The sequence below is a fragment of the Oncorhynchus gorbuscha genome, linkage group LG26 (assembly GCF_021184085.1).
Source record: "Oncorhynchus gorbuscha isolate QuinsamMale2020 ecotype Even-year linkage group LG26, OgorEven_v1.0, whole genome shotgun sequence".
NCBI classification, from domain to species: domain Eukaryota; kingdom Metazoa; phylum Chordata; class Actinopteri; order Salmoniformes; family Salmonidae; genus Oncorhynchus; species Oncorhynchus gorbuscha.
The window spans coordinates 7,284,663-7,299,112 of record NC_060198.1 but is presented as its reverse complement, the minus strand read 5'-3'; the positions used below and the strand labels follow the sequence as shown (position 1 = coordinate 7,299,112).

Here is a 14,450-nt window from a genome sequence, read left to right as displayed (position 1 = left end):
GGTACAACTCAATATTCTGAAAGGGACCTTAATGGACACATACACACACACACACACATATACACACTCACCGCCCTACAGATACCAACATCTGATAGCAGGGATGTTTAGATGTCAGGGCTATAAACACCTGGATGTTAAGATGCCAGGGCTATAAACACCTGGATGTTAAGATGTCACGGCTATAAACACCTGGATGTTAAGATGTCACGGCTATAAACACCTGGATGTTTAGATGTCAGGGCTATAAACACCTGGATGTTAAGATGCCAGGGCTATAAACACCTGGATGTTAAGATGTCACGGCTATAAACACCTGGATGTTAAGATGCCAGGGCTATAAACACCTGGATGTTAAGATGTCACGGCTATAAACACCTGGATGTTAAGATGTCAGGGCTATAAACACCTGGATGTTAAGATACCAGGGCTATAAACACCTGGATGTTAAGATGTCAGGGCTATAAACACTTGGATGTTAAGATGTCAGGGCTATAAACACCTGGATGTTAAGATGTCAGGGCTATAAACACCTGGATGTTAAGATGTCACGGCTATAAACACCTGGATGTTAAGATGCCAGGGCTATAAACACCTGGATGTTAAGATGCCAGGGCTATAAACACCTGGATGTTAAGATGTCAGGGCTATAAACACCTGGATGTTAAGATGTCAGGGCTATAAACACCTGGATGTTAAGGTGTCAGGGCTATAAACACCTGGGTGTTAAGATGCCAGGGCTATAAACACCTGGATGTTAAGATGCCAGGGCTATAAACACCTGGATGTTAAGATGTCAGGGCTATAAACACCTGGATGTTAAGATGTCAGGGCTATAAACATCTGGATGTTAAGATGTCAGGGCTATAAACACCTGGATGTTAAGATGTCAGGGCTATAAACACCTGGATGTTAAGATGTCAGGGCTATAAACACCTGGATGTTAAGATGTCACGGCTATAAACACCTGGATGTTAAGATGCCAGGGCTATAAACACCTGGATGTTAAGATGTCAGGGCTATAAACACCTGGATGTTAAGATGTCAGGGCTATAAACACCTCGATGTTAAGATGTCACGGCTATAAACACCTGGATGTTAAGATGTCAGGGCTATAAACACCTGAATGTTAAGATGTCAGGTCTATAAACACCTGGATGTTAAGATGCCAGGGCTATAAACACCTGGATGTTAAGATGTCACGGCTATAAACACCTGGATGTTAAGATGTCAGGGCTATAAACACCTGGATGTTAAGATGTCAGGGCTATAAACACCTGGATGTTAAGATGTCAGGGCTATAAACACCTGGATGTTGCAAAACATTTTCCAGCACCAGAGCACTGATAAAATCACTCACTTCATGTCGGGCCAGATAATATCCTGTCTCTCACACACACTCTCCACATGCCTGCAAGTATGTATAGTGTAGAGAATCATTGTACCATGTAAACCGCTGTGAAATATCGTTTCCATAAACAAACATATTGTGTTTTCAGCTGATTGAAACTGGTAATAGACACAGAAATCAAACAAAGCACAGGAAGCATTAAACCACATCTGATCTACTGCTGGTTTTCAATGAGAATGACAGATCTTTAACTCTCATTGGTCAGGTCGTCCAAAAAGTGACATATTGCAGCTTTAACTATATATACAGTATATACTATCCTATATATATATATATATTTGACAAATTACCATTGAGAGCCTAAATGTAGAAAATGGTGCTGCCAACCAACTTAAAGACCACCCATATACAGTCGCCAAACCTCTCAAAGCTCTTAAAGTTTCTTTGGATATCGTGTTTCAGAAAGATCAATGGATGTAGAAAGATAAGCAACCACTTTACAACCCCACTCTCCTCTTTTCCTCCTCCCATCTTCCCCTCCTCCTATTCATCAGTCTACCACTGAACAGATCCCTACAAGGATATCCCACACTCCTCTTCTAAGATGTGGAGACCTATGATGACCTAAGGTCACTCACTATATGACAACAAAGGACATCCTCAGTCACAACCATGACTGTAGGGCCAAGCGGCCATTTTGAAGCCACAACCCCATCGAGGTGCTGCGACAGTGTGTGACCCAGTGTTGTTGAGTCAAAGTATGTCCCAGTCTCAGTGTCACATAGCCCACATTCCTCAGAATCCTGCCATAGCAGACTGCTTTAGAGGATCTGGACAAACATACTCTTCTTAATAAACACCCTGTGTCCCAAATGGCACCCTATTCCTTATATAGTGCACTACTTTTTACTAGGGCCCATAGAGCTCTGGTCAAAAGTAGTGCAGTCAAAAGTAGTGCACCACATAGGGAATAGGGTGCCATTTGGGAGGCGGAGAGTGAGCCGCCACAGCTGTCTACAGTCCCTCTCTAAATTAATCTGGGAGTGAACAGGAGGATCGGGGCTGGGCTCCACTGATCCTAGGTCAGCTGCTGAGGACAAGCCAGATAGGGGATTAAAATGGGAGAGATGGAGGACAGAGAGAGGCTCGGCACCACCACCACACCTCTGGGTTAGAGTCCACAGGGGGACCTGTCGGCGTAGTAGTAATATGATCGTAGGGGGACTCTGAATAGTAGTTGTAGTGGTAGTTTATAAGGAGGATAAGGGTGTGTCCGTACGAACTAAGGGTAGTTATGGGAGTGTGCGTTATACATAGACATTCTACAAATGACCATCTAAAAACACACCGTATAAACACACACACACTTAGACATATACACACACACACACACTGAGGCACCAAGAGCCTAGGGGCACCAGAGCAACCCTCTACACAAACAAACAGCCCAGGTCTTAACCCTCCTCTCCAACTATACCAGCACATACAGCCCCATTTAGAAAACCTCAAAGACTCCACAAGACTTGTACAGAGCAGCCTACCTACCACATGACGTAATGCACCATGTCAGTCAGTCATCAGGTAACAGAGATCAGTATTACAGCCAACATGGGTCCTAATGCATTATGTTAGCATTATCGCAGAACCAAAATGGCCACCTAGTCCAGTGGTTCCCAACCAGGGGTACTAGGACCCTTGGCGGTACTTGGCCTATCCACACGGTGTACTTGTGAAGACTCATGAGACCATAGGCCGACTGATAAAATGCACGAGTGGGTAAATTGAGTTGGTGGTACAGTAAGTGAAAAAGTTTGGGAACCACTGGCCTAGTCGACAGCCTCTCCAGTGTTCGTGAGCATAGAAAGACAGCCATTTTGGATCTGGCCATAGATCAATCGCTCCCAGAGAGATGCCAGAAACGGTGGCCGGTCGCCATGTTGTCAGCTGACGGCAGTCTTAATGATGGACCATGGGCCACACACCAGACGACTCATTTTTCACATTCTTCCATCATGCCATCCAGAAAAACAGACATAGCGCGCTGAGAAAGACCATGGAGGTCACTCCCAGTTACCACAGTCCCCATAGGCTTTGATGAACTATTCCTCCTCTCATCCCTCGTGTCTTAAAATAACATGTTATTGAAATGTTCAAGGATTCATTGTAGTTCATTGTGGCTTGTTTGTTTGCTGTTGTTGTTGATGATGTCCATGTTTTTGGATGGTGTGGCTTTCGGGCCGAATGGTGACTATAGCCATTTCCATTGTTCCAAGCGAATTTGATAATCTTTTATTCATTTTTCTATTTTAATTATGACACGTACACTCAACAAGACAGACAATTTTCATAGTAATTTACTAAACATTAAATAGTCATTCTGTTAGTGCCTACTTAAACCAAAAATAAAACAATTGGTCTCATATTACAACTCCTGCGGGTCAGCGCAAGACTAACAATGCCTGGATGCATACAATATGTCTACTAAAATATGTCTACATGAATACAGTCTAGAAATAAATTACATTTTTTTTGGTGTGGTATCACTTTTGATTAGGTGATCCCCCTTTAAAAAAAACAATAGCGACACTCAATCTTGCTCAGTCTATATAAATTATTTCTACTCAATCACTAGCAACCATTTAACTAACCAACCGTCAAACCAATGTTAAGGAACCACTTGGTCCTCAGATACAAACATCATTTCTCTGACGTATCCTCTTTCATCCATGTACTGTATGTATGACGTATCCTCTTTCATCCATGTACAGGCATGTACTGTATGTCTGACGTATCCTCTTTCATCCATGTACTGTATGTCTAACGTATCCTCTTTCATCCATGTACTGTATGTCTGACGTATCCTCTTTCATCCATGTACAGGCATGTCTAATGTATCCTCTTTCATCCATGTACTGTATGTCTAACGTATCCTCTTTCATCCATGTACAGGCATGTCTGACGTATCCTCTTCATCGATGTACAGGCATGTACTGTATGTCTAACGGATCCTCTTCATCCATGTACTGTATGTCTGACGTATCCTCTTTCATCCATGTACAGGCATGTCTAACGTATCCTTTTTCATCCATGTACTGTATGTCTGACGTATCCTCTTTCATCCATGTACTGTATGTCTAACGGATCCTCTTCATCCATGTACTGTATGTCTGACGTATCCTCTTTCATCCATGTACAGGCATGTACTGTATGTCTGACGTATCCTCTTTCATACATGTACAGGCATGTACTGTATGTCTGACGTATCCTCTTTCATACATGTACAGGCATGTACTGTATGTCTGACGTATCCTCTTTCATCCATGTACAGGCATGTACTGTATGTCTGACGTATCCTCTTTCATACATGTACAGGCATGTACTGTATGTCTGACGTATCCTCTTTCATCGATGTACAGGCATGTACTGTATGTCTAACGTATCCTCTTCATCCATGTACTGTATGTCTAACGTATCCTCTTTCATCGATGTACAGGCATGTCTGACGTATCCTCTTCATCGGTGTACAGACATGTACTGTATGTCTGACGTATCCTCTTCATCCATGTACAGGCATGTACTGTATGTCTGACGTATCCTCTTCATCCATGTACAGGCATGTACTGTATGTCTGACGTATCCTCTTCATCCATGTACAGGCATGTACTGTATGTCTGACGTATTCTCTTCATCCATGTACAGGCATGTACTGTATGTCTGACGTATCCTCTTCATCCATGTACAGGCATGTACTGTATGTCTGACGTATCCTCTTTCATCCATGTACAGGCATGTCTAACGTATCCTCTTTCATCCATGTACAGGCATGTCTGACGTATCCTCTTTCATCCATGTACAGGCATGTACTGTATGTCTGACGTATCCTCTTTCATCCATGTACAGGCATGTCTGACGTATCCTCTTTCATCCATGTACAGGCATGTACTGTATGTCTGACGTATCCTCTTCATCCATGTACAGGCATGTACTGTATGTCTGACGTATCCTCTTCATCCATGTACAGGCATGTACTGTATGTCTGACGTATCCTCTTTCATCCATGTACAGGCATGTACTGTATGTCTGACGTATCCTCTTCATCCATGTACAGGCATGTACTGTATGTCTGACGTATCCTCTTCATCGGTGTACAGGCATGTACTGTATGTCTGACGTATCCTCTTTCATCCATGTACAGGCATGTCTGACGTATCCTCTTCATTGGTGTACAGACATGTACTGTATGTCTGACGTATCCTCTTCATCCATGTACAGGCATGTACTGTATGTCTGACGTATCCTCTTCATCCATGTACAGGCATGTACTGTATGTCTGACGTATCCTCTTCATCGGTGTACAGGCATGTACTGTATGTCTGACGTATCCTCTTCATCCATGTACAGGCATGTACTGTATGTCTGACGTATCCTCTTCATCCATGTACAGGCATGTACTGTATGTCTGACGTATCCTCTTCATCCATGTACAGGCATGTACTGTATGTCTGACGTATCCTCTTCATCCATGTACAGGCATGTACTGTATGTCTGACGTATCCTCTTCATCCATGTACAGGCATGTACTGTATGTCTGACGTATCCTCTTTCATCCATGTACAGGCATGTACTGTATTTCATCCAGGGTAGCCGGGTAGCCTAGTGGTTAGAGTGTTGGATTAGTAACCGGAAGGTTGCCAGTTCAAACCCCCGAGCTGACAAGGTTCTGCCCCTGAACAGGTAGTTAACCCACTGTTCCTAGGCCGTTATTGAAAATAAGAATTTGTTCTTAACTGACTTGCCAAATAAAGGTAAAATAAAAAATGTACAGGCATGTACTGTATGTCTGACGCAGCCAGACTTACTTAATGTGTCCATGTCTGTGACTTTGGAACCCAATATGTCATGTTAATCACACTGGGGCTGGGGTCTCTGAAACATGACCCCTCACCCCAGCCATCACTGGCATCCTAATATGTGCTTCTTAAACGTGGACTCGGAATTTCCATTTGTTACCCTGCCTTCACCACAGAAACAGGGGATGTCAAATAAAAAACTGTTTAAAAAAAGAGTGGAACGTGACAAACCCCTCACATATCTCCCTAAACTTCACGCTAGTAATCCCCAAAAGTTATTGAAAAGCCATTCACTTGATCATACGATCATTCATCTGTCTACTGTATAGCACACTTAGAGAAAACCCCCTCTGATCTTTGTAGGCCCATGTCTTTATAACATACCAACTCTTCTTTCAGATGCAAATAAGCTTTATTAGCATGAATGAACAAGGCCACTGTTGCTAAAACCAGGTGAGAAAACGACACCAATAATGACAGTTTAAAAAAAAAAGCATTGTAATGGTGATTAGAGAAAGGGGGGAAAAAAGAAAACATATATACATATAATATTACCAGAGATTATTTTTAAAAGAATAAAACAATAATAATAATACATCAAAATAGTAATAACAATCTTTATTTTTCTCGGTTCTTTATGATATAGGATCATTCTTCAATGTAGAACCTACTGGATAGTCCACTTACAGTACTAGAGGTGCCTATATTTGAGGTGCTTATAATTGAGGTGCCTTTAGTTGGGGTGCCTATATTTGAACTCTATGCTTTCATAACCATCTATTTTCTCTCTGTCTGTTCTCGGACTCCAGGTTCCACACATCTCGGGGACCAGCCGGCGCGGCCTCCCTCCAACCCCAGCTCTCCCTCCTCCTCCCCCCACACCCCCAGTGCCCTGGCCCTGGGTAGTGGAAGCTCCGACCCGGTCCTTAACGGAGGCCTGGGAGGCCCCAGCTCAGCGGTCTACTGTGGTGGCTCTGCGGGAGGTCTGTACCTTTCAGAGCCACTCTATTAATCAAACTATCAAACCCACTGCAGGGGGTTAAGAGAGGAGAGAGGGGGACACTAGGTAGCAAATGTCCTGGGTGGTGAGTCTGTTCAGTACATTGCTTCTCGTGCTGTGCAGCGGGAGGACACAATGTCTCGTATACTGTTGTAGTTACATCATGTGAGGCTGCCTTCATAGTAGAACAACAGTGGTAAAATGGATTTGTACTGTGTTTATTGTAAGGAATGTATTGATCAACACTGTAGATTAGATCCATTACATCAATACATACACTACTGGTCAACATTTGTAGAACAACTCCTCATTCAAGGATTTTTCTTAATTTTTACTATTTTCTACATTGTATAATAATAGTGAAGATATATCAAAACTATGAAATAACACATATGGAATCATGTAGTAACCCAAAAAGTGTTAAACCAATCAAAATATATTTTATTTTTGAGATTCTTCAAACAGCCACTCTTTGCCTTGATGACAGCTTTGCACACTCTTGGCATTCTCTCAACCAGCTTCATGAGGTAGTCACATGGAATGCATTTCAATTAACAGGTGTACCTTCTTCAAAGTGAATTTGTGGAACGTCTTTCCTTCTTAATACGTTTGAGACAATCAGTGGTGTTGTGACAAGGTAGAGATGGTTTACAGAAGATAGTCTTATTTGGTAAAAGACCAAGTCCATATTATGGCAAGAATAAGCAAATAGAAACAATCCATTGTTATTTTAAGACCTGAAGGTCAGTCAATACGGAACATTTCAAGAACTTAGAACTTGGTTTCTTCAAGGGCAGTCGCAAAAACCATCAAGCTCATGGGGACCGCCACAGGAATGGAAGACCCAGCGTTACCTTTGCTGCAGAGGATAAGTTCTTCAGAGTTACCAGCCTCAGAAATTGCGGACAAATAAATGCTTCGCAGACTTCAAGTAACAGACACATCTCAACATCAACTGTTCAGAGGAGACTGTGTGAATCAGGTCTTCATGGTTGAATTGCTGCAAAGAAACCACTACTAAAGGACACCAATAACAACAAGAGACTTTCATGGGCTAAGAAACACAAGCAATGTACATTACACCGGTGGAAATTTGTCCTTTGGTCTGGAGTCCAATTTGAAGATTTTTGGTTCCAACCGCCATGTTTTTGTGAGACGCAGAATAGGTGAACAGATCTCCATGTGTGTATTTCCCACCATAAAGCATGGAGGAGGTCTTATGTTGTGGGGATGCTTTGCTGATGACACTGTCTGTGATTTATTTAGAATTCAAGGCACCCAAGCAGCATGGCTACCACAGCAATACCCCATCCCATGTGGTTTGGGCTTATTAGGACTATAAATTATTTTTCAGCAGGACAATGACCCAACTCACCTCCAGGCTGCGTAAGGGCTATTTTACCAAGAAGGAGAGTGATGGAGTGCTGCATAAGATGACCTTGCCTTCACAATCCCCCGACCTCAAACAGATTGAGATGGTTTGGGATGAGTTGGACCGTAGAGTGAAGGAAAAGCAGCCAACATGTGCTCAGCAGCCAACAAGTGCTCAGTTGAACTCCTTCAAGACTGTTGGAAAATCATTCCAGGTGAAGCTGGTTGAGAGAATGCAAAGAGTGTGCAAAGCTCTCATCAAGGTAAAGGGTGGCTATTTGAATACATATATTTTGATTTGTTTAACACTTTTTTGGTTACTACATGATTCCATGTGTTATTTCATAGTTTTGATGTCTTCATTATTCTACAATGTAGAAAATAGTAAAAAGAAAGAAAGACCATTGAATGAGTTGGTGTTCTAAAACTTTTGACCTGTAGTGTACATGCAGAATGTCTCTCTCTTTCTCCCTCTCCCTCCTTCCCTCCCTCCGTCACTACGTCCCCCCTAACAGGAACGACCCCCAGCTCGCCCATCAGCCTCCCCAAGTCGCCCACCTTCCCATCAGGCAGCGGGAGAGGGCCCGGGTGGCCGACTGGAGATGAGTGTTCCATCTGCTACGAGAACCACGTGGACACGGTCATCTACGCCTGCGGTCACATGTGTCTCTGCTACACCTGCGGCGTCAAACTCAAGAAGATGTCCAACGCCTGCTGCCCCATCTGCAGGAGACAAATCAAAGACATCATTAAGACCTACCGTAGCACGTAGGGGGCCTTTGAAGCTAAGGGCCCCGAAACTGAGGGCCACAGGCATAAGTTAATGGGGAGAGGAGGAAGACGTTGGGAAAAGACTTTGATAAACTTTTAAGATCAGGGAAATGGACAATGGACAGTTCACTCTGGTACTTTTGTGTGATAGATATTGAGGAAGAATCTTGTTTCAAGAAGAATTTTTGTTTCAAAAACCCATTTTTTGTTGGCTGGTACAGTTAGTAGACCTTCACTGCAAAGGTCTCTTACATTTCCACTTTCCCTCTCTGACGCAGTGTGTGACGGCTTTTGAAGTGGCGGGGGGTTTGCAACCGCGGCGAGAGCTTCCTCTCTCAACTAGAAGTGTTCATTCTTCTTGCTCTCTCCAAGGATTCAGGAAGTTTCAGACTTTGAGGGAAGAGAAGCCACTTCCAGACGACTGCCGCGAGTTTGCTCGTTTGCATGGGAGCAAACGAGGTGGTTTCAATTCAACGTTTTTGGTCTCGAGGTGATCTATCTATGTTTAAGAGCAGAAGGACTGTTAACTTCCAACATTTGCTTTTTTAACTTCTGTCTGTGAAAACCAAAACAACAGGAAATAGCCGTCCTTGTCTACAGATCAGTTCTTTATTAACACTACGTCTCAGTATGGCACAACTTCTGTCTGTGTGTTACTTAGGCAAACTGCAGAGGAAAAGAGAGGACTTATTTGTTGCTGAAGCGTCGTGACCGGATAGGGATGCATTTCTGCAGTAGTCATAGGATTCATCAATAGGAAGATGATCACAGTTGTATAAAGTTGTGAATTATGGGGACATAAGTATATGACGTGTGAAGGAGGTCTGTAATCACCTCTTGCTCCTATATAGTAGGTCATATATTCTCAACCAAATGTATTTGTGTGGTAGTTCTATAGCACATTCATTGGTGGTAGCTGTCCTGTTGCGCTAGCTCGCTATCTGCTTGCTCTGCAGTGTCGTGTGTTGCACTGAAGTCAGTACTGCGCTCTCGGAAATGCCCCATCTAAACAGATTATTTTACACAATACATTTAAACAACCATCAAAACCATGTCACTGGAAGCCTCAGCTCCCAATCCAATCCCAGAATTTGTACCCACATCATGTGACTTGGAAGCAGGAAGTGAAAGTACATTTATTGGGTGTTCCTCAGGTCCAGCTGTTTAACGCCCCAAAAATGGTGACAGTTTACGCAGACACCAGCCCAATGCACTGTGATTGTTGCCATGGAATACTGTCCACCGTCGATCCGTGACACAGCCCCCTGCCTTATTTTATGAACAGTTCATTTGTTACATGCGGATGTGTGATAAATAATACCTTGTTTCTATTCATATTTTTCACCAAGACCCCTTACTAAAATACCAAATACGATGTTGTGTGTCCGAAGAAAAGCTTTCCGAAACAGGACTTCAGAGGATAAACTCAGACGGTAAGAAGCACATGTAACAAAACTGAATTGACCCCAACTTATTTTTATAACTCAAAATACTTACTGGTCAGTGGTCATTTGCATCACATACAGTCAGTAATATGTACACAACCCTAAGCCCTATAACGGTACTATTCTAACATCTGCATAGTGCTTCAACCAGCAACAAATACCCTTCACAGTTGCACACATTAATGTAGGGTTATGAGAGGTAGATGGGAGTTCCTCAATGTTACAAGTTGATATACAGTTTGGTTACACATGTTGTCACTTACCCCATATGACTTTTATCACTTTGAGGAGAATCGTAATTTCCACTAAAGTCGAATTATCACATCAATGCAAGACTACCTGAAAATGTGATTTTGTAAAAGTAAGAATTTTCCCCTTTTTGATCAGTATGTGTCATATATCCCATTGAAATTCCCATCACGCTTGTGTGTCCTGGAGCTATATGCCATAGCTTTCTGCCGAGAGCTGAAAAGGCCGTTTCTTTTTAACACGTTTATCTTGCATCTTGGTGTAATTAATAGATAATCGACAATTGAATCTGGAATGTAATGATGCAACGGTATTTGCCAGTTCCTTGTTTTTGGGGCAAATACTGACAGATGTTTCGTATACGTCCTCTTTACACTCACAAACAGAACTTTGTGGTTTCATGACATTATACGCTACTGCTTGAAGTGTTTTTTCACATTTTGAATGTTAATTTATGTTTTCAAATGAGGCAAATCGTTTTATTGGTGTGGTTGGTAGTATCGAGAGAGAAAAACATATTTTGTCAGCTTTTTTGTTGTTGAATGATAGTCATGATTGTAATGTTTGTTTTCTGGTTGATTGAAACCATGAAATAATCCGCTATTTCTACTTCGACGGTGTATCCTAGAGCCAGGAACGATATTATCTTGTACCTGCAGCATACAATCATAACACCTTGTTGCGTTTGAGTACAAGACAAGCACAGATGAATCATTTTTACAAACCCTGAATATTCAGACGCTGAATTATGTTGTAATTTATACGTTGTTTTTTTATGCCTCCTTTCGAGTCCAAACCAGGTTTGTTTTTATAGCCCCTACCAAGTATATAGTTTAAAGGCCGTCGTTGTATGGCAATGTTAAATGTCACTTTATAAGAATCCTGATTGTACTTTTTAAATGGTCTATAGGTTGTCTATAGGTAATCTCTGGCATATTCTATTGCAGAGAAAAATTGTGCTGATACTAAGTGTCCGACGAAATCCGAAACCCAATAAAAAAATCATGTGTTAATCCACCTCGTCATTTGAAAAGCCTGTGCTAAACACACGTCATTTCCTCTAGCTTGAAACTTGTTTTTACTGCCCCTTAATCCAAGGAATTGAACCTGCAACCACTAATGTAAACAATAGTCATTGGACATACGGTCATGTCATAAATGGCATTGACAACCTATAATCATGTAAAAGTGAAATATCATGCAAAATCAACAAGGCACCTACATTGCTGCCTATCGTATTTATTGAGTTACTACATACAGGATTAATTGAAGTGGTCTGACTCGTGTCAGTACTCAGTAGCTTAAAGTTCAGCCCTCCACACAGATACTATGACCAGGGCCCAGAATTGTTCCTGGACTAGTGACCTGGAAAACTCAGGGCCCTAACTATAACACCAACCAGTTGCGGTGTGATACCAATTTACCACAAAAAAAAAAAAACATTTTTGGTTTCTCTCCTGATTGTTTGTCGACCCTGTATTGTATCTATTTTCCATTGAAGTGTTTGGATCTCAGATCCAACAGTACTTGGGTGTTTGCTTTCTTCTTCTACTGTCCTCCATTTTAGAAAACCCCTTCTTCTAGACAGGTTTCACCTGGGAAATATACTTTTATTTTCTGTCTTTTAGTTGTTTGAGTTGTTTGTTCACTCCGTCCTAGTTAGTGAACTTTGGGACCAATAGAAGACTAGCTGAAAAATATATATATATTTTTTAATCTCCTAGGCCATCATTTAGACAGAGTTCAGGGGTCGATCAGAACGCTACACATAGAAATGTAACATAGGCTATAGGTCAAACACGATTGCTCCTATTTTATATGATATAGAATAATATATGTTCTATGTTGTGACTCATCCATTGTTTGAGATACTTTGCAAACATGTCTTTATTTGAAAACTAGTTTCCAAGTGATCTGTTTGCGAGCTCTGTTAAATGTGATTCGGATGATTGTGTCAATAAACTTTCCATACGTGTTTCAAGGAAGTGTCTGTGCCTGCTTTTCTCATAAAACTTAAATAGAACATACATTAAATACATTTGATTACAGACTAATTCTATATTTTCTATCACATCTCCAATATCCATCTTAATATGATTGGCTTATCTCCCATACATATCCAACTATAACATACACTTGATGACAAATTCTTGTTTATTATATCCATACTCTTGATTTGAATTCATCCTGTAAATGTCATTTTTTATTTTTTTATTTAACTTTTATTTAACCATGAAGGGCTCATTGAGATTTGAAGTCTCTTTTTCAAGAGCGCCTTGGCCAAACTACAGGTAATCTAGTAAAACGACATAGAATTCACAAGAGTATAACAAAATCATACAATTAAAAACATTGACAGGTCAGGGAATCAGCCTCAAATCATCCTTCTGGACAATAAAAATGCCCAAATGAAATGGTAGTAAACCCAAAATGTCTTTGTAAATAAAAGTATACCAGTGACTGAGCCTACAATTGACTAGAGAAGGCCAGCCAACCCTGTTATATAACGTGCAGTGGTGTGTAAGGATTTTGCAGTTTAAAATAAATCTCAATGCTCCATGGTAAAGGGTGTCAATTGATCTCAAACACTGTGTGGAAGCATTCAAATATAGAATATCCCCATAGTCTAGTATAGGCATAAATGTAGCTGATACTAGTCTACTACTGGCTTCAAAAGAAAAACAGGCCTTATTCCTCAAATAAAATCCCAAGTTCAGGTTCAATGTTTGTGTAAATTGTTGAATATACAATTTAAAAGAGAGGCCGTCATCAATTAAAATTCCAAGATATTTATATGAGATTACAGTCTCAATCTCATTGCCCTGACAGGTAGTAAAAGGTGAAAGGTTCAGAGGTCAATTTCTTGCTTTAGAAAACTGTGCCACTAGAGATTCTCGTCCAGGCTCTCGACCTTTGCCTCTCCCGAGTCCGTACGGGAGTGGCAGTGATGAGACAAGCTTGTAACTACCAATTGGATGACATAAAATTGAGGAGAAAAATAAGAAAACAACATAGGTTTAGTTTCGTCAGTATTGAGGATAAGCAGTTTGCATGTTCTTGATTGCTTTTGTGAGAGAAGAGGCACAACAATAAAAAACAGTATCATCGGCATAAAAGTGAGCTTGCGTATTTTGCACATTTTTGTCTAAATTAATTATATGAATAGTGAGTAAGAGGGGACCAAGTACAGAGTTCCGGGGCACACCATTACAGACAGACAATTTAACAGACATGAGCCCATCAAATGCAATGAGTTCTATCAGACAGATAAAGTTGAAGTCGGATGTTTACATACACTTAGGTTGGAGTCATGTCGTGGAAGATTCAGAATTTGTTGGTAACATATGTAAGATGTTTTATATTCATCAAATGTGTAAGTTACTTCTCATCAGAATGGTATTTTTGTATAAATT

At 41.2% G+C, this 14,450-nt stretch overlaps 1 protein-coding gene across 2 annotated transcripts in view; it reads left to right on the top strand.

Annotated features, from left to right (window-relative positions):
- LOC124015574 (E3 ubiquitin-protein ligase NEURL1-like) overlaps positions 1-13,713 on the top strand; it is a 92,789-nt gene extending 79,076 nt beyond the window's left edge. For both annotated transcript variants that reach the window (XM_046330892.1, XM_046330893.1), the window contains exons 5-6: positions 7,011-7,184; positions 9,088-13,713. In XM_046330892.1, the coding sequence (XP_046186848.1) occupies positions 7,011-7,184; positions 9,088-9,344 (431 nt within the window). In that variant the 3' untranslated portion in view covers positions 9,345-13,713. The remainder of the gene's footprint in view (positions 1-7,010; positions 7,185-9,087) is intronic.
- Positions 13,714-14,450: the final 737 nt, after the last annotated feature.